Here is a 21,105-nt window from a genome sequence, read left to right as displayed (position 1 = left end):
TGAGAATACCTGTATTTATTCCACTTATCTGAATCTATGCTAACTTCTGGGGAAATTATAGCTTTCTTAGGTTAAACATGATTTCTAAAGCTAGGAAACAGTAGTATTTATTCATGTCTTAATGTAGACATGTGATGAGTCAATGGAAATTCTTTTTGAAGATGTATAATTCTTATTTGCATCATTGCTTAAAGTCTGGAAAGATGTATACATCTATCCATCCATCCAGTATTTATTGAGTACCTTCCATATGCCAGGTGACATGCAAAGGTGAAAGGTATGAGCTCTGAAAAAGACTGATAAGGTCCCTGTTCTTTGAGGGCTTATAATTGAATGAGACAAAACAGACATTAATAAGTAAATTAAGCAAGTATCAGAGTGTGAGAAATGCCAGAGAATTAAAATAAGGTCATGGATGTTCTAGATTGTTTGGTAAGAGAAGGGACTATTTAGATAAAATCCAAACGTCCAGAAGGAACCACCAATGCAAAGAACAAGGGGGAAAACATTCCAAATAAAGAAAATTGCTAGTATAAAAGCCTCCGTGACTGGAGTATAGTGGCTGAGAGGGAAAATGTGAGATAAGGGTGGAGAAATCAGTAGTAACCAGATTACAGAGAACTTAGTAAAACAAGATACAGAATTGGATTTAATTCTAAATATAACTAAGTTATTGAAAGGTCCTATGCAGAAGAATGACATGACAACTTACGGATTTTTTTTTTTAATTTTATATTGGAGCATAGTTGATTAACAATATTGTCTTAGTTTCAAGTGTACAGTGATGTGATTCAAATTATTTTCCTAGTTAGATTATTACAGAATATTGAGCCCTGTTCCCTGTGCTATACTGTAGGTCCTTGTTGATTATCTGTTTTACATATAGTGGCTGGAGACTTCCCTGGTGGTTCAGTGGTTAAGACTTTGCAGTCCTACGGCAGGGGACGCAGGTTTGACATAGACAGCAGTGTGTACATGTCAATCCTGAACTTTGAATCTATCCCTTTCCCCTGGTAACCATAAGTTCCCATAAGTTTGTTCTCTTCTCTAAGTCTCTGAGTCTGTTTCTGTCTGGTAAGTAAGTTCACTTGCATCTTTTTTTTTTTTTTTAAGATTCTGCATATAAGCAATACCATATGATATTTGTCTTTGTCTGATGTACTTCACTTAGTATGATTATCTCCAGGTCTATCCATGTTGCAGCAAACAGCATTATTTCATTCTTTTTTGTGGCTGAGCAATACTCCATTGTTATGTATATACCACATCTTTATCCATTCATCTGTCAATGGACATTTAAGTTGCTTCCTTGTTTTGGCTATTGTAAACAGCGCTACAGTGAACATTGGGGGTACATGTATCTTTCCAAATTAGAGTTTTCTCCAGATATATGCCCAGGAATGGGACTGTTGGATCATATGGTAGTTCTCTTTTAGTTTTCTAAGGAACCTCCATATTGTTCTCCATAGTGGCTATCCCAATTTACATTCCCACCAACCATGTAGGAGGGTTCCCTTCTCTCCACTCTCTCCACCATTTATTGTTTGTAGATTTTTTGATAATGGCCCTTCTGACTGGTGTAAGCTGATATCTCACTGCAGTTTTCATTTGCATTTCTCTAATAATTAGCAAAGTTAAACATCTATTCATGTGCCTCTTGCCCATTTGCATGTCTTCTTTGAAGAAATTTAGGACTTCTGCCCATTTGTGGATTGGGTTTTTTCATTTTTTTGTTGGCTATTGAGCTACATGAGATGTCTGCATATTTTGGAGATTAATTCCTTGTCAGTTTCTTTGTTTGCTAATATTTTCTCTCATTCTATGGGTTGTCTTTCTGTTTCATATATGGCTTCCTTTGATGTGCTGAAGTTTTTAAGTTTAATTATGTCCCATTTATTTTTTGTTTTTATTTCAATCACTCTAGGAAATGGTGTGGAAAAGATATTGCTGTAATTTATGTCAGTGTTTGGCTTATGTTTTTCTCTAAGAGTTTTATAGTATCCAGTCTTAAATTTAGGTCTTTAAGCCATTTTGAGTTTATTTTTGTGTGTGGTGTTAAAGAATGCTCTAATTTACATTTTTACATGTAGCTGTCCAGTTTTCCCAACATCATTTGTTTGAAGAGACTGTCTTTCCTCTACTGTATAATCTTGCCTCCTTTACAGTAGATTAATTGACCACAAGTGAGTAAGTTTATTTCTGGGCTTTCTGTCCTGTTCCATAGATCTGTATTTCTGTTTTTGTGATGGTTAACATACTGTTTTGATTACTGTACCATTGTAGTATAGTCTGAAGTCAGGGAACCTGATTCCTACAGCTCTGTTTTTCCTTTTCAAGATTGCTTTGGCTATTTGAAATCTTTTGTGTTGGAGCTCAGAACTCTCACTTTTAAGGGAGAATCTGTACAATATAATTATTCTCTGGTTTGTGGGTTGCATTCCCAGGGCAATGGGATTTGATTTTTATCACAAGTCTGCCCTTCCTACTTATCATGTTATGTTTCCATCTTTACGTCCTTGTTGTAGAAGATATTTTCTGGCAGGTTCCAGTCTTTTTCACTGATGATTGTTCTGCAGATAGTTGTGATTTTAGTGTGCTCATAAAAGGAGGTGAGCTCAGGATCTGTCTACTCCACCATCTTGGCCACTATCCTCCAGAATGGATTTTTTTAAAACATGATCTAACTGTACAGTTTTTACAAAAGATGTAATTTATATTCAATGACATAAACATGTTAAAAGTTAAACAACAGAAAAAGATATTTCATGTTAACAGTAACCAAAAGAGAGCTGAATAGTTGTAGCTACACTTAACAGACCAAACAAAACACTGTTAGTAGAGGCAAAGAAAGATAATTTATAATGATTCATTAAGTCATAACAGTTAAACACAAGAATACAAAAAACTTTGGGAAGTGTCTATATTTCTGATGAAAGAGACGTTGAGCAGGCTCATGAATATAGCTGAGGAATTATCTAGCTGAATAAATGACAAGATGCTGAATGATAAAATCTATCTGCAGTATTTTTAAAACCACAATAAAACTCAACTCAAATAAAATTTACATATTTTAACAGAATTAAAATGCAAATATCAGAACTAGGAAGAAATAAATGTCTTTTTCCCCATCACAAAAATCCCAGGATATACAATGCTCAATATATTCTAACACAAATCCAATAGAACATGATCTGTTTCAGGAAAGGAAACTACCATATTAAATAGTATAAGTAAATAAATGTGTATCTGTGTGATTGTTTACTGGCTAACACGTGTTTATCTGAATATATGTGTGTAACATACATATACAATACAGTATTTTTCATTTCAGTATGAGATTCAGTGTAAAACAGACCCATCTTAAACCCTAGGTGTTTAATTATTGAGGCACCAAAATAACCTCAATGATGTCTTCAGCTAATTAAGACAGAGAGAACAAAAATCAGAAATCCAAATCAAGGACAATGTTCTCTCTGGAAAGACAACACAACAAAGTTGTCAAGAAAATGGACCCCAGAACTAAGGATGAAGTCAGTATTCATAAAGCACTTCAAACAATGCCTGGCATATAGTTAATGCTATGTAATATTTAACTGTGAGAGGGCTGAGCGCAGAAGAATTGATGCTTTTGAACTGTGGTGTTGGAGAAGACTCTTAAGAGTCCCCTGGACTGCAAGGAGATCCAACCAGTACATTCTGAAGATCAGCCCTGGGTGTTCTTTGGAAGGAGTGATGCTAAAGCTGAAACTCCAGTACTTTGGCCACCTCATGCGAAGAGTTGACTCATTGGAAAAGACTCGGATGCTGGGAGGGATTGAGGGCAGGAGGAGAAGGGGACGACAGAGGATGAGATGGCTGGATGGCATCACTGACTCGATGGACGTGAGTCTCAATGAACTCCGGGAGTTGGTGATGGACAGGGAGGCCTGGCGTGCTGCAATTCATGGGGTCACAAAGAGTCAGACACAACTGAGTGACTGAACTGAACTGAATATTTAACTAAAGATCAATTAAATGAGTAATAAATATTTTCTTACTAACAGTCCATTATTGGGCATCTCTACCTCAACTCTCCTACTGTGCTGTATAGATAGCATCTTATTTGTGAAATTAGATACTAACAAAAATAAAATTATCACCATGTATCTGTTTATTGTTTAATGTTGAACTGTCCAGTGCCTCTTCCATCCATGATGTCAAGAATTTTCCCCAAAAAATGTTTGGCATTTTTACTCACAGTCCAATTTTTATTCTACACAAACAGTTATGGGAGGGCTCCTCCATGTCATTGTCTCTCACACCCCTTTCCCTCATCAGAAGAAGGCCTTTTTGCTGGATGAAAGTCTTCCCAGTTGTATCAGTCTCTGCCTCACTTCACTCTCCTTTTTACTTTCCAGTTTCCCCACAGCTAAGTCTACTGACTTACCCACTTGCAAGCTTAGCTCTACCCCAGTCCTTAGAACAGACCAACCTGAGATTCAACAATCCAGAAATTTCTGCATCCCGAAGCAAAACTCATACACTGTTCTGATGATGGAGCCCCTGCATATGAGGTTCCAAGTTTTACATGTGTTCAGTTTACAAATATGGGCTTTTATCTTGGCCTCTATGCCAACTTTTAGGCCAGTTCCTGCCAGGTACACTAGTCTAACCCTAGTGTGGAAGCCCTACCTTTCCCTGGACCATTCCTACATTGCTGCAGCCAGGCTGACTATGAAAAGACCCCCCCAGATATTTTCCTAGGTCCCAAGTATCACCTGCATCTGGATGCCAGCATTTAGAATAGTATTTAATTTTGTATCTCCTGTTGTCAATCACTTGCCAAGAATACAACCAGACTATTTGTCTTTTGAACACTGGTGAATTTCTAACACATGTTATATAAAAGGGTATTACCTACTTCTTACTAATAATGTCTGCTGTGAATAATCAGCCAAGCATTACTGAATGCTAAAATAAGAAACCAGGTTTTGACCCTATTTGCCCAGCTGAAAGTGTGCTTATTTTAGTTATCAATGTTACCAGCTCTAAGGCTATCACATTTTTGCCTCTGCTTTGCATGTGACATTCTCTTAGAGCTGTACCCATCTTAAACCAATCTCTGTTTCCATTCTGTTCTCCTAAGGTCTGTCTTTATTTATGCCCCTATTTTAAATTTATTTCCTCAAAAAGCTTTTAACCCTACTATAGCTACAAATCCTTTTCTTACTCCATTCTGGATCCTATGATGTTTTCATTCAGGGATGGACTGTAGTACATGAAACTTGTTTACTAACATACAAGAAATCAGATATCCAAATACATAGTATTTAACCTAGAAATAATTATGTTGGAGGTTATTCACTTATTTTAGTGATGTTACTGAATAATCGGAGCACTTCTAGAATTCCTTGAAACTTGCCAGTTCCATGTCTTTGACCTTCTCCAGAAGACCAAACCTATTACTTGGTACTATTTGATCAAACTCTCCGCTATTTGATCAAATACTGCAGTGCTGGCAAAATTATTGTTTCCAAAAATTAAATTTACCTCCAAAGGAGGAGAAATTGCTATTACTAAGGACATTTTTTAAATTGCTGAGCCTCTGAAAGTATTACCAAAATTTAAAATGTTGAGAGAAAAGCAACATAGTTAAAATAAATGGATGAAAACCTAACACTATTATCTAATCTTTAAAATTACTCTCCCACATATAAAATAATTTCCTATCTTCTTACAGATTATAGAAATAAAATGAGAACATATATGACATCGCTGAAACCCATAAAAAGTATAAAAAGTGAATAAAAGTAAGATTTCCTATTTATGCTTTACTGATGCAAATTTAAATGGATTTGAAACAAATATTAAGGCTTACTCATTTTAAAACTGTATTTAGGCATAAAACATCAATATAAATTAATTTTAATGGACACAAATGTATAGATATATTTGTAAGAACAACAAAATAAAGGAGAGATGGATCTGTGCAACACATAGTTAAAAAAAAAACAAAACTGTATTTAGGACTCTGATTTGAGTTTAAGTTGACATTTTTATTTTGCAGGAAGTGCAAGAATATAAGTTCCTTTTTTTAAAGTAATTCTACTTGCAATAAAGTTATGGTTTTCAAGAAACTGTTCATCTTTTAGAAAGTGAAACCTAACTCACTCTTATTGAAACAAAGGAGGGAGAGGGAAATTCCGTACCTCAGAAGCCACAATAAATATAAACAATATCTTCGATTCTGCAGTGTGGGACTTCCCCAAAGAACAGAGTGCAGGTTTTGCCAAGTCAACTGTAATGTCATCCAATCAGAGTTAGAGAGGGAAAGTGCCTTTGCAAATATATACTGCATCTGAGATCGACGTTTTCTGAGACACTCCTCAACTGTTCAGGCAGTCTGAGCCTACTGCAGAAGTACCTTCAGTTGCAGCACCATGAACAAAAGCGGTTTTCTTATTTTCTGCCTTATCCTTCTGACTCTGAGTCAAGGTAAGGAACATCAAGGGATACTTAACTTATAAGAACAGAAATAGGACTAGGGTATAGATTTTTGAAGTACAGAAATAATGTATTTGCAAAAGTTTTACAGCCTGCCTAAAAATGAAGGGTAAATGAAGAGATTGCTTCTGATCAGAGCTTATTATCAGAGAAGCAAGTGGAATAAAAGAAGAGAGGAGGAGGAAGGTGGGAGTGGAAAAGAAAGAAGGATATACAGAGAAAATATGAGGGAAGGAAGAGAAAGAGGAAGAGACAGGTATCTCCTTAGTTAACTTAAGTGTAATTAACTATATGACTGGGGCTCAATGCATTTTACAATCAACAAGTTACAATTCCATTCTTTCAGGGAATCAACTAATTAAATCAAACAGAGCTGTATGATCACAGATTGACTATGATTACACATGGAGGCAGAGGTTCTGCTAAGTACTACCAAATCCACATTAAATGCCTAAAATGAAAACTGTGCTAATGTCCTCTGCTATACCTGTCTCTTTTCCTGCAGGCATACCTCTCTCTAGGAATACACGCTGTTCCTGCATCGAGATCAGTAATGGATCTGTTAATCCAAGGTCCTTAGAAAAACTTGAAGTGATTCCTGCAAGTCAATCCTGCCCACGTGTTGAGATTATGTGAGTAAAACCTAATGATCATCTCCCTGGCTGTAATCAAACAATAAATACGTGATGATTATTCCAAACATCAGTAAAGGGTTTATGTTGATCCTAAGACTTCCATAGAGCAAAGAGAAACATCTAAAGTGAAACCTAAATGCCTGACTTTAAAATTATATATTCCATCTGTTTTATTGGCCCAACATTGTTTTAAATATTTTCACTCTTTTTTACTCCTACAGTGCCACAATGAAAAAGAATGGGGAGAAAAGATGTCTGAATCCAGAATCTAAGACCATCAAGAATTTACTGAAAGCAATTAACAAGCAAAGGTAGGTTTGCTATTGCTTTCAGAAGAACTGCTTTTTAAGAAATGTCGATTTTGGGAAGTTAGAAATATTTGCATTGGGCTTTCCGGTGGAATTCTTGGCTTAAAACGGTGCTACCACCATGCTTCCACTACCTCCATCTGCTTCTATACTTCAGGTGTCATCTTGTTTGGTATCAAAAGTTACCCTAATTACCTGTCTGGAAGTGTCATTAGGCCACTTCAACCTTGAAGCAGAGCTATAACAATGCAAGCAAAGATAAATTTCCCATAAGCTTTTCCTGGCCTTAAAAAAGCATCCTGTGTAACCCACAATGATTGTCTCACCACACTTCATCTAAGGACCTAGGATTACCTATGAACTCAGTACGTTCCTAGCAGAATTTAGACTGGACTCATTAGAGTCCCTTACACCCTCTTTCTCTTCTTACAGGACTAAAAGATCTCCTCGAACACAGAAAGAGGCATAATCACTGCACTACTGATAAGGATGGACCAGAGAGAAGCTACCTCTACAACTGTTTCCCTGTGTACAGTATATGTCAAGCCCTAATTGTCCGTGGACTTCGGTTTTCCTAAAAGGTGACCAAGCCAGTCACCAAATCAGCTGCTACTACTCCTGCAAGGGAGAGGGTGGCTCATCACCCTGAGCTGTTCAGTAGTAACTCTGCCCGGGCACTATAACTGTAAGCTACACCGAGGCACTACTTTCTCAGTCAATGTGCTAAGTCCCAGCCTTGCTACTGACAGTTTCCTCCCCTTTCCAATCTTTCTAGGTAATTAAGGGATCTTTCCAGCTCTGGGCTTATTAGAGACCTTAGGATCTCAAATAACTAAGAGATACTCAAACCAATAACACAATCTGCTTTTTAAAGAAAGATCTTTATTCCAGGAGCTTCCACTGCCACCCCTCCAAGGGGCCTGTATTCTTTCAGGTGTTATGCACATAGTTCCAAATATATAGAAGCAGCCAGAAATATCTGGAAATGTAGGTGAAAATAGTAGTACTTAGTCAAAAACTATACAAAGTAGAATTCTTAAAGATATATGTTTTTTATATGATTTTCAGTGTTCATGGAATAACTTGTATACAACTATTAACTTGTGTAATTATTGCAATGGAATAAATTTTTAAATGTAGATACATGTTCTGCATGCTATGTAAGACAAATATGCTAAATGATTTCCAAAATAAAAGTAATGTTCTCTCTTAGAAAAACTAAGAAAGATTATGTAATTGTTTAGAAGCCAAAAACATAATAAATAATTATAACTAAGATGAAGTGTCTGGTGGATCATTTGACTGGGACATTTATTTCATAAAAAGCATACACCGGAGAATCCAGAGCCAAAGAAGCAGGGGTAGGTGGAGGACAAATTAGTTTGAGGATTACCACATTCCTTCCAACTGTAGTCTCCTGGAAGGCCCATTATACAGGATTCTTCCAGGGCTTATGTGGCAAAGCAGAGCTTGGCCTGAGCTTCAGATCCTTAAGAGTCAACTTTCTTTGAGACATTTGCAACATGATAACATCAAACTCCAAAATATCTTAAATTAATGCCTCTTCCCCCTGCGCCCAGATCTATTTCTCCTCCTCTATTTTACACCCTAGATGAACAGCAGCACCATCCATTCAGCTCCCAAAACCAGACTTTTCTGAGCACTTCTACACTACTTCTCCCTCACCTCCCATATCCAATCAGTCACTGAGAAGGTATTTGCAAAGCATTTAGTTGGCACATTATTAGTATCTGAAAAGGAAAGGACAACTAGCTGAAAAACAGGAAACAAATGAACAGGAATTCCAGAAAAGAAAAAAGCACAATCCCTTAACATATGAAAAGATGCTCAATTTCATTAGTAATCAGGGACACATACATTCAAATCATTATGGTATGCCATTTCATGCCACCAAATTAGAAAAAAAACTTTATGTTGGGTAATATCAAGTATCAGGAAGGTATCTAGAGTAAAGAGATACCTCCACTTTTGATGAAAGAGAAAACAGCTATGACTACCCTGAAAACCATTTGGTATTATTTCATACAATTTAACATGTGCACACTCTATGCTCTACCAATTCAACTACTATGTAGACACCACTGATAAATTCTTACATAGGATATACAGAGAGAATGTTCTAGCAACACTGTTTACAATAGTAAAATTCTGTATATAAAGCCACATGTTCATAAATAGAATGGATAAGTAAACAAGAGTATTTTAATTCAATGGAATATTATACAGTGTGAAAATAAATGAAGTACAACTATACACATCAACATGGATGAATTTCAAAAACAGTCTTGCACAAAAGAAGCTTGCCACAGAAAAGTACATGCAGCAAGGTTCCATTTACTATATAAAGTTTTAAAACAGGGGAAATAAACACTGACAAAGACTCCTGAACACACAAGTTCGAACTATATGGATCCACTTACATCGAAATTTCTTTCAATACGTACTACAGTACTACATGATTTGCAGCTGGTTAAATCCCCAGATATGGAACCACAGATATGGAGGTGGTGGTGGTGGTGGTTTAGTCGCTAAGTCGTGTCTGACTCTTGCGACCCCATGCCAGGCTCCTCTGTTCATGGGATTCTCCAGGAAAGAATACTGGAGTGAGTTGCCATTTCCTTCTCCAACAGGTACAAAGAGTCAACTATAAAGTTACATATGGATTTTTGACTTGGGTGGGGAAGAGGGTCAGCGTCCCAATCCTTATGTTGTCCAAGGGTCAGCACCCCAATCCCTATGTTGTGCAAGGGTCAGCACCCCAATCCCTATGTTGTGCAAGGGTCAACTGTAGAGACATATATGATGAAAACAAAAACAAAGGAATCATTTCCATAAAGTTCAGGATGGTGATTATTTCAGGAGGTGAGAAGGAAATGAAACTAGGGAATAGCACATAAGGGGCTTCTGGACTATAGTAAAGTTTTATTTTTCACCTAAATAATGGGTACATGAGAATTTGTTCTTTAATCTGTACCTACACATTTAATTGTTAAATACATGCTCTATTTTACACTTAATAAGCCAAAACAAACTAGCAAAGAAACAAAGAACTTCAGAATATTACCAACTCTGAGATGTCTTCACGAACATCAAGCAACTTCACATAGCAAAAATGACAGAATAATAGAGCTATCGCTGGGGATGTAATGTACAGCATAACGACTGTAGTTAATAACGCTGTACTGCATATGTGAAAGTTATGCAAGACAGTAAATGGTAAAGGTTCTCATCACAAGGAAAAAACTGTAACTATGTGACAGATGCTAACTAGACTTATTGTGGTGACATGATGATCGATCATTCCACAATATATACAAATACTGAACCATTAGGTTCTAAACCTGAAACTAATATGATAGTACCAGTTCAGTATGTCAACTGTACCCAATGAAGGAAACTGAAAAGATAGATAAAAATCTAATGCAGAGAAAGCACAAACACTAACACCACATTACATGGCCCTTACTATGAAAACCTTAAGGGGATCACAGCAAAATTGAAGTGGCAGAATTTCTCCTTCCTGCCCTCTCATTTTCTTTTTCTTCCTGACCCCATGAATTTACACAAAAGATCACCTATTTTATTCTCAACCAACTGCCAACTACTTTTCAGGAAGGTATTAACCAACAGAGCTTTAAATTGTTCTCTGTTCAAAGGCAGGGCATTTGTTTAACAAACATTTATCCCCATTATATACCCAGGTTAAAAGAAATTACTACTCTGTGAAGTTCATAATTTACTATTAATGACAGAAACAAAGGTAAATAAATCTGAACTGAAAAAATCCCAAATGTACAAAGGAAATAGAGGAAATCAGGGAAAGTGATGACAATCTGAAATTTGAAAGACACGTATGTATCTGATAGGTAGAAAAATAAAAGCGAATTCTAGTAAAGGAAAGAGCATGTACAAAGACACGGGTGTGAAACAGCATAGTGCATTCAGTCTGGAAGAATGGAAGTTTAAATGGATATTGTGAGAAATGATTTTGAGGAGACAGACAGGAATCAGATCAGGAAAAATTCTTTCTATGTATGCCATCATTATCAGTACATATTTATAAACTATATACATATTATAAAACATACTTGAAAAAATGTTCAAGACTGCCAGACTATGTTGTAGTAACAAAGCTCTCAAAATATTAAATATGCACCACAATAAAAATTTATTTCTTGTTCACACCAAGTTCCATGCAGGTGGACAGGGCCTCTACGCTAACTCAAGAACAGTCTCCCTCAATCTCAGTTGAGAGTCGCCATGACAGGAAGAGAAGGATGGAAGTGACATATTGGCTCTTAAATGATATATAGTCTACACCGCCTTGTCCACAACAAGGGACTCCCTTACTTAATTGCCATGAGGGACACAAGTACACATCCTTCGAATGTGCACTTGTCTCTTACACAAATAGAAAAAAATTTAATGAGATTTTTAAAAATTATAAGCCAGAAGACAAGGCTCATGCAGAAATCTAGTTCAGGAAGAGAAATCTATGAAGATATTTTAAAAAATAAGTCTCTATTCTTAGGGAAGTTAAGAGGTGAAAAAGAACATCTTTTCTAAGCAGAAAGCTGATGTAAGTAAAATTTGATGTACACAGTGAACAAAACGGACATATCTACTGTATTACAGTCATGTTGTAAATCTCAAGGGGAGAATCTCTTTTTTTGGCAGGGGGAGGGAATATATGGCCTACAATGACCAATATGTTGCAACCTGATTTAAGAACACTGGCTTCCTATAAAGAAGGGAAAATGGGAAAGGGAAAAGTAATTGTAATTTTGCCTCTTAATTTTCTTTGTCAAACCATATTTGGTTAATTCATGTCCCATATCTAGACCTTGATAACTGATTAACACTGTTCTCCCTCCATTCAGAGACTGGCTGAAACCTCAATAAAGCAGTAAGAATACAATATTTAATAAGTCATTACAGCTTGTATGGGCCTCTGTTTTCTCAAATAAAAGAGAAGTAGAAATCCTCCATAAATGTTGCTAAGACAACAAACTATCAAGAGCTAATTAAAATACTATTTCTACATTACTTTGCTGACAAAAGTCTGTCTAGTCAAAGCTATGGTTTTTCCAGTAGTCAGGTATGGATGTGAGAGTTGGACCATAAAGAAAGCTGAACACTGAAGAACCGATGCTTTTGAACTGTGGTGTTGGAGAAGACTCTTGGACTGAAAGGAGATCAAACCAGTCAATCCTAAAAGAAATCAGTCCTGAATATTCATTGGAACAACTGATGTTGAAGCTCCAATACCATAGTCACTTGATGCAAAGAACTGACTCCTTCGAAAAGACCCTGATGCTGGGAAAGATTGAAGGCAGGAGGAGAAGGGACAACAGAGGATGAGATGGTTGGATGGCATCACTGACTCGATGGACATGAGTTTGAGCAAGCTCCGGGAGATGGTGAAGGACAGGGAAGCCTGGCATGCTGCAGTCTGTGGGGTCACAAAGAATCAGGCACAACTGAATGACTGAACGACATGATAGGATTATATATAATTTTTTTAAATTTTATTTTCCAAGTTTCCTATAAGAACATTTTTACTGTTTTTTTTTTTTTTAATTACAATAAGAGGGAAAAAGTTAAGCAATTTTCAAAGGCACTGAATTTTAAGCATCAGTCTTAAAGGACTAAGATTTATGCTCTCAGGGACCTTTATGAAACTAATCATCTCTGAAAAAAGATCTAAACTGAGAACAGAGTCATATAGATACCAGAACTTCTTTCTCCATGCTAGACTAAAACTTAACAGCTCGTGTTAAAAATCACCAACCTATTAGTGAATGTATTTTGGATCATCATATAATAATGTATGGTGATCCAAATGTATTTGTTATCAGTCTCCTTGCTTAACCTCTTGCCTGCTACAGGTTATTCACTATACAAATCATTGCAACATTTATAAAAAATTAATATAATTATATTTCTCCCCTGGTTTCATCCCTCCAATACCATTCCACCACACTTGACATGAAATCCAAAATTCATCATGGTCTGTAAGGCTCTGCATAACTCTCCTGCCTCATTCCTGCCACTCTCCACCTCTACCTTTCTACTTCAGCCATACCAGCCTCCTATACTTCTCAAATACAGCAAGCATATTCCCATCACTTCCATAGCATTCCACAAGAACACTGGAGTGGGTTGCCATGCCCTCCTGCTGGGGATCTTCCCAACCCAGGGATCAAACCCAGGTCTCCTGCACTGCAGGCAGACTCTTTACCACTAGAGCCACCTCAGTTCAGTTCAGTTCAGTTCAGTTGCTCAGTCATGTTCAACTCTTTGAGACCCCGTGAATCACAGCACGCCAGGCCTCCCTGTCCATCACCAACTCCCGGAGTTCACTGACACTCACGTCCATCGAGTCAGTGATGCCATCCAGCCATCTCATCCTCTGTTGTCCCCTTCTCCTCCTGTCCCCAATCCCTCCCAGCATCAGAGCCTTTTCCAATGAGTCAACTCTTCTCATGAGGTGGCCAAAGTACTGGAGTTTCAGCTTTAGCATCATTCCTTCCAAAGAAATCCCAGGGCTGATCTCCTTCAGAATGGACTGGTTGGATCTCCTTGCAGTCCAAGGGACTCTCAAGAGTCTTCTCCAACACCACAGTTCAAAAGCATCACTTCTTTGGCGCTCAGCCTTCTTCACAGTCCATACTGTGGATCCACCATGGATGTGCTCACATCCATACGTGACCACAGGAAAAACTATAGCCTTGACTAGATGGACCTTTTTTGGCAAAGTAATGTCTCTGCTTTTGAATATGCTATCTAGGTTGGTCATAACTTTCCTTCCAAGGAGTAAGCGTCTTTTAATTTCAACCTGGGAAGCCCCAAATAGAGGAGCATCCCTTGGTGGGACACTCTTAAACCTTAGGAGAAAGTCAACTTAGAAATAAAGAGAAGCTTACTAGTTTTGTTGAATCATCACAGGCACAGAAGGCATGACAACCTTCTCCCATTACAATATCCACTATGTGTACTGGCAAACTGTTTACTAAACCATGAGAGGCCCCGACTGGAAACAGAATTAAGGTTAGGTTTTAGGCAGCGGCTTACACGACTTTCAAAAATAAATGTGCTTTAAAACTAAATTTAATGCTCTAACAGCACCAAAAGCTGTTAAGAGTAGGGGAAATCCATGCTCCTCACAGGGTTTCATTCTGAAAGACACTTATTTCAAAACCAAAAATAACTTGTCTTATTTTCACTTGTGATAGAGACAAGCATATTGTTTACATATAATGCAACATTTTCCCAGTTTGTTCAAATTTAATTAGAGCCAGAACAACATGGCCATCTCATTTCCTAGGCTCAGATGCAAGAGAAATACTCCCTTACTTTTACTTTAGTTACTGCTGCTGCTAAGTCGCTTCAGTCGTGTCCGACTCTGTGCGACCCCATAGACGGCAGCCCACCAGGCTCCTCCGTCCCTGGGATTCTCCAGGCAAGAACACTGGAGTGGGCTGCCATTTCCTTCTCCAATGCATGCAAGTGAAAAGTGAAAGTGAAGTCGCTCAGTCGTGTCCGACTCTTAGCAACCCCGTGGACTGCAGCCCACCAGGCTCCTCCATCCATGGGATTTTCCAGGCAAGAGTACTGGAGACTTTAGTTACTACAGAATAGGAAAAGAGGACAAAAGGAGAAATTGAAAAAAGTTTAACATCAATCTCATCTTAAGGAGAGTTAAAGAGTCTGTCCAACTCCATCATTCCCAGAAGACTTTTACCTATGGGGTCGCACAGAGTCGGACACGACTGAAGCGACTTAGCAGCAGCAGTAACTAAAGTAAAAGTAAGGGAGTTTTTCTCTTGCATCTGAGCCTAGGAAATGAGATGGCCATGTTGTTCTGGCTCTAATTAAATTTGAACAAACTGGGAAAATGTTGCATTATATGTAAACAATATGCTTGTCTCTATCACAAGTGAAAATAAGACAAGTTATTTTTGGTTTTGAAATAAGTGTCTTTCAGAATGAAACCCTGTGAGGAGCATGGATTTTACCTTGGTATGTGTGGTTTTCAAGGCTCAACAGTTTCCTAAAATTATAAGCAAAACATACAAATGCACACATATAGGTAGCCTTTACCAGACTGTCAGAGAGCTCAACAACCTCCAAATGGCTAAAAACCATGACTGTACTAATTCATTCAAGACCTTGAACAGACCATTTCAGTTTGCAGAACATTCACTTCAGGCCCCAGGGACATCAGTATACACACTTCAATCTGGGTAATCTTACATGCAAATGACTCTGGACATATTTGGCAGTCTAGGGATTTAGAAACCTGAGCTGACTTCAAGATCTGGCCCTAAAGGAGATATAAATAGTCATTATTTCCAAGGTATTTCTAGAATTTCAAGACTATCTGAACTATTAACCATAATACCACCTTTTTAAAAAACTTCTAGAACCACTGAGGGCACAAACTTGCTGTTAGAAATTAAAGACATCCTTCAGATTACTATATGAGACTAAATGGATTCCTGGCATATTCTCAACTCAATCAAATTCAACTTAACGAACTGTGCACCTACTATCGTCAAGATCCAATGAGGCAACAAAGACAACATGATATCTGACCTTAAAATTTTTATACTCCAGTGGGAAAAAAGCACATATATAAACCAAATATCACCAGCAATCAAAGGTAGGAAACACTGATGTTTAGATAACTGGTATTGTAAATAATGCTGATCAAAAAAGAAATCTATTATGTTGGAAGTGATAAACATCTTACATACAGTTAGTAGAAATACCTTGTGTTAAATTCAAAGGAACATGTAAGTTATCACTAAAACACTACAGGGATACATATTAACTTTCCTCAAGATAAAAGAATGCTTATATTATTACAATCACAGGAGATATAAAGAGATCAAAGTCATATTCTGACTATATGAGTAAGGGTAAAATTGAGACTAAATCATGAATGTGCCATTCTAAATTGTGTAGGTAACTGGACTTCTCATCTTGTTAATTTTGTTTTATTAAGAAAAGCCCACATAGTAACGAAGTCAACCATAAACAGAGGCAGAACAATATGTAGTCTAGCTTGGTTGTTGTTTAGTTGCTAAGTCATGTCAGACTCATTTGTGACTCTATGGACAGTAGCCTGTCAGGCTCCTCTGTCCATGGAATTCTGGAGTGGGTTGCCAGGCAAGAACACTGGAGTAGGTTGCCATTTCCTTCTTCAGGGGATCTTCCTGACCAAGGGATCAAACCCACATCTCCTGCAATGACAGGTGGATTCTTTACCACTCAGCCACCTGGGAAGCCTAGCCTAGCTAGATCCACCTTATAGTGGTACCTGGAAGGCGTTTGGGAAGCTTCTGTACAACAAACAAAGACAGTCTTGTTAAAAGGGAAACTGAGGCACACACATTGATATTTTTCAAAAGTTTATTTGAGCAAACATTAAGTCAAATCAAGCAGCGCCAAACCAAAGCTGGTTAGAAACACTCCATTGACAGGAGTTAGGGCTGAGGTTTTTACAGAGAAGATGCAGAAGCAAAGCAAGGAAAGTATTCGATTGACTACAGCTTAAATAGCTGCCTTACTTGGGAAAACCTAGTTGACTGGTTTTCATTTTTTCAGATTCAAGTGTACTGACTCTGGTTTTAGTTTGCTGGTGTAGGCTACCAAGGCACTAAAGCCACCTCAATCTAATGGCCTCCTTGTTTAATTACCTTAATAATTCATTTTTAAAAATTTGATTACAGTCATAAGGAATTATAGTATTTATGTTATTGAATTTAGACCATGCAGATCAATTATACCTCCTGATGACTAATAGGTACAAAAAAATGAAATGCATATGGATCTACATTGTCTCACTCTAACTGATGCTCATCATCACTCAGAAGGAATACTAAAGGGAGCAGGATAAGACAGTCAACATAATAAATTCTAAACTAAGTTTAAGAGCTACTGAGGAAAAGAAAGATGACCTAGGGCTGTGGTGTGTTCAGGGAAGATTTGACAAAGAAAACAGAATTCTAAGTGAAATTCTTATTGAGGAGCTTGCTGAAGTTCAGCCTGATCAAGAAGCAAGAATCACAGCATTAGCACTGTAGACAGCCACCATTCATATACACACAAAGACCTCTGTAAATAGCTCACCATACTTTGGGACTAAGTAAAACAATTACTTAGCTTGCAGGGAAAGAATGGATTGAGACAGAAAATAAAATTCCAAGTCAAAGACCATCATTTACTGAAGTATCTCATCTGTGTTTTAGAACATAAAAACAGAACCTAATTAAATTGGAATTATACATTTTGGTTGAAACAGAATTATGAGTAATAACACAATGCATTACATCTAACTAAATCACTCAAAATAAAAATTCACCTAACAAAATTGTAAAGTAACTATACTCCAATTAAAAAAATTCACAATTAAAGTAATAAATGAATTTTCACAAATTACACATCAGCAACCACAAAGCCTAACTAACAAATACCACAAATACCAGAGGAGAAAAGACAGACAAGATATATTCACAATGGCAGACACTATAACATTAGTTGAAATGTTAGATCATAATTTTCAACTGGGAGCACATACCACGAGAAATATATTTGAATCTTGGAATGAGTAGCAAATACAGTTTGAAACACCCAATTTTGTAATCTGGAAATCAGCAACATTACTTTTTTAATAAAAACTACAAAAAAAACAAAGTTTATACAATCATCTTGGCTTGCTGTAGGAATTCTCAAAGATAGGATAAGGACGTTTTCAGAGTAAGCCTTAGCATAAATGCTATATATTAACATTTGCTTCCTACTAACATAACAGGCATTCTTTGTTTCAAGGGAGTATATGTTTTATTTTAAAATCAAGTTTGAAATTTTGGGTACTATAGTAGAATACAAAAGGTGCTCTTAGTTCCCCAAAGCTAACTTTTGTCACATCTGCTACTTCCTCTATTTCAAGACTTCCAGATCCTCTTGAGCCTGCAAGGTGTAAACCAAGAACATTTTCAAAATTATACCACTTAGATTCTGACTTGAGGTACCAACAAGTGATGGAATCAAAAGGGAATGGTTTTAGGTTATGGGCTGCTGCTAAGTCACTTCAGTAGTATCCAACTCTGTGTGACCCCGGAGATGTCAGCCCACCAGGATCCCCCACCCCTGGGATTCTCCAGGCAAGAACACTGGACTGGGTTGCCATTTCCTTCTCCAATGCATGAAAGTAATAAGTGAAAGTGAAGTTGCTCAGTCATGTCTGACTCTTAGCGACCCCATGGACCACAGCCTACCAGGCTCCTCTGTCCATGGGATTTTTCAGGCAAGAGTACTGGAGTGGAGTGCCATTGCCTTCTCCGTGGTTATGGGCACTGACATGCAAAAGAAATAAAATATTCACTTATTTCCCATATAAATTTAGTATATATTGCAAAGGATGCAATCTAATCTCATTTTGAGAAAAGAAATCTAAAAGTAATATCTGGAATTCAACTTTAATTCAGATCTCTAAGATAACTTCCTGAAATTCATTTTGGATAAAATTTATCCTAACATACATGAGTAGACTTTGTGTGTCATTCTACTTGTCTTGACCTACATTTATAAAGTCATGTCAGGTCACTGGTTGACCACAACACAAGTAAACAAATTTCAGTGACTACACATAACAAAGAATACCCACTTTGCAAAAATACTTGGTAAAGAAACAAATGGATGGTTTCAGTCATCAAGTGAGAGAATTAGATTTTCAGAGTTCCTACTATACTCAGAATGTCTAGTTTTCAACAAGAAAGGCATACAAAGAAACACAAAAGTACAGCCCTTTCAAAAAGGAAGAACTGACGAAAAACCATTCCTGAAGAAACCCAGACATTCATGGGACTTACTAGACAAAATGTTAAATCAACCACCTTAAAATATGCTCAAAGAGCTAAAGGAAATCATGTACAAAGAATAAAAGGAAACTGGGAAAAAGGCTGTGTGAAGAAAATGAGTCTATCAAAAGACACAGAAATTACAAAAAGGAGCCAAATACAAATTCTGGAGCTGAAAAGTAAAAAACTGAAATGAAAAATTCACTAGAGGGGTTTATCAGCATTTTTGAGCCAGCAGAAGAAAGACTCAGCAAATTTGAAAGTAAGTTAATTGAAATTACTGCATCTGAGGAGCAAGAAAAAAAAAGAATGGAAAAAAGTGAGCAGAGCCTAAGGGACCTATGGAATACCATAAAATAAAGTAATACAATGCAAGTCCCAGAAGGAGAAAAGAGAAAGGGATAGAAAGAATATTTGTAGAAATAATGACCAAAAATTTCCCAAATCTAGCAGAACACATGAGTCTACACATCCAAGAAGTTCAGTGCACTTAGAGCAGGATAAACTGAAAGAGACAGATAATAATCAAATTCTCACCAATGAGAGAGAATCTTGAAAGCACTGAGAGAGAAGTGATTCATCATATACAAAGCATCGTTAATAAGATTAATAGTCAACTTCTCATCAAAAGCCATGGAGACCAGAACGCTGAGAGGTGACGTATTTTAAATTCTGAAAGAAAAAAAATTCTGTCAATCAAAAATTCTAAATCTGGGAAAACTATCTTTTAAGAATGAAGGAGAAATAAAAGCATTTCCAGATAACAGAAACTAAGGGAGTTCACTGCTATTAGACTCGCCTGACAAGAAATGCTAAAGGGAGTCCTTCAGACCAAAGAGAAAGGACACTAGACAATGAACTGAAACTATGACAAAACAGAGAACACTGGCAAAAGTGATTACATAGTGAAGAAGAGAGAGGAGGAGCGGTGGAGTCACCACCACCTAAACTATAGTGCTGGAGAGGCCACATGAAGGAGGCTTCAGGAGCCCTTTAACAGCCGGGACTATACCGCTGAAGAAAGAAGTTACATGGATAAGACCTGTGATGTCATTTTGGACATCCAGTCCAGTAAAGCCGTCAGATGACTCTAGCCCCAGTAGCTGATTGCAACAGAGAAAAATCACTAACAAACTTCGGTGGGTAAGTTAGGTATTAATTTAGAGATCAAGTAACTTAAATTCACACTATGCTGCTGCTGCTGCTGCTAAGTCGCTTCAGTCGTGTCCGACTCTGTGCGACCCCAGTGATGGCAGCCCACCAGGCTCTGCCGTCCCTGGGATTCTCCAGGCAAGAACACTGGAGTGGGTTGCCATTGCCTTCTCCAAATTCACACTATATCAGGCAACAATTCATAGTTTGAAACAATCAATTATGGACAATCTCTATTTTATAGAAATAAAAGTCAATATTTTATAATGATGAAAAACTTCTAAATCATTAAAAGCAAAAAAACATTGAGCCTGATGAAATATATATGAGGCTGGAGGGTCAATGAAACTCTCATTCACTCACTAACAGTGGAAGCATAAATTGGTATAACTTCTTAAATTGAATATATACACACACTATGAACTAGCAATTCCACTCCCAATGATACACTCAAGAGAAATGCATATACGTGTGGGCCAAAAGATGCACACAAGAACACTCATAACACCAAATGGGAAACAATCAAAATGTCCATTAACTGGATGTACACCCCATTGTAAGTCATACAACAGAATATTATAAGAAAAAATAAAATGAACAAACAACTCCTCCACACATAACATGAATGAATCTCAAAAA

The 21,105-nt window shown here is 37.2% G+C and overlaps 2 protein-coding genes across 4 annotated transcripts in view; one reads left to right on the top strand and one right to left on the bottom strand.

Annotated features, from left to right (window-relative positions):
* ART3 (ADP-ribosyltransferase 3 (inactive)) overlaps positions 1 to 21,105 on the bottom strand; it is a 144,678-nt gene that overhangs the window by 119,034 nt on the left and 4,539 nt on the right. The gene's annotated exons all lie outside the window — the stretch shown is intronic.
* CXCL10 (C-X-C motif chemokine ligand 10) lies at positions 6,154 to 9,132 on the top strand. Of its 2 annotated transcripts, XM_055588836.1 has the most exons (4): positions 6,154 to 6,474; positions 6,989 to 7,115; positions 7,340 to 7,429; positions 7,859 to 9,132. In XM_055588836.1, exons 1-4 carry the CDS (start codon positions 6,420 to 6,422, stop codon positions 7,893 to 7,895), a joined length of 309 nt encoding a protein of 102 aa, XP_055444811.1. In that variant the 5' UTR covers positions 6,154 to 6,419; the 3' UTR covers positions 7,896 to 9,132. The 2 variants fall into 2 exon arrangements, with proteins under 2 accessions (XP_055444811.1, XP_055444810.1); XM_055588835.1 differs by lacking the exon at positions 6,154 to 6,474 and having other exon boundaries at positions 6,658 to 7,115.

Source organism: Bubalus kerabau, chromosome 7 (assembly GCF_029407905.1).
Source record: "Bubalus kerabau isolate K-KA32 ecotype Philippines breed swamp buffalo chromosome 7, PCC_UOA_SB_1v2, whole genome shotgun sequence".
In the NCBI taxonomy this organism is placed as follows: Eukaryota; Metazoa; Chordata; class Mammalia; order Artiodactyla; family Bovidae; genus Bubalus; species Bubalus kerabau.
Note: the sequence above shows the minus strand (reverse complement) of the source record. Positions and strands in the feature narration are given on the sequence as shown.

Coding starts and splice junctions, on each gene's coding strand:
- CXCL10 (XM_055588835.1), top strand. CDS start 6,931: ATGCCTAAAATGAAAACTGTGCTAATGTCCTCTGCTATACCTGTCTCT. Junction 7,116..7,339: donor TGCCCACGTGTTGAGATTAT/GTGAGTAAAACC, acceptor TTACTCCTACAG/TGCCACAATGAAAAAGAATG. Junction 7,430..7,858: donor AAAGCAATTAACAAGCAAAG/GTAGGTTTGCTA, acceptor CTCTTCTTACAG/GACTAAAAGATCTCCTCGAA.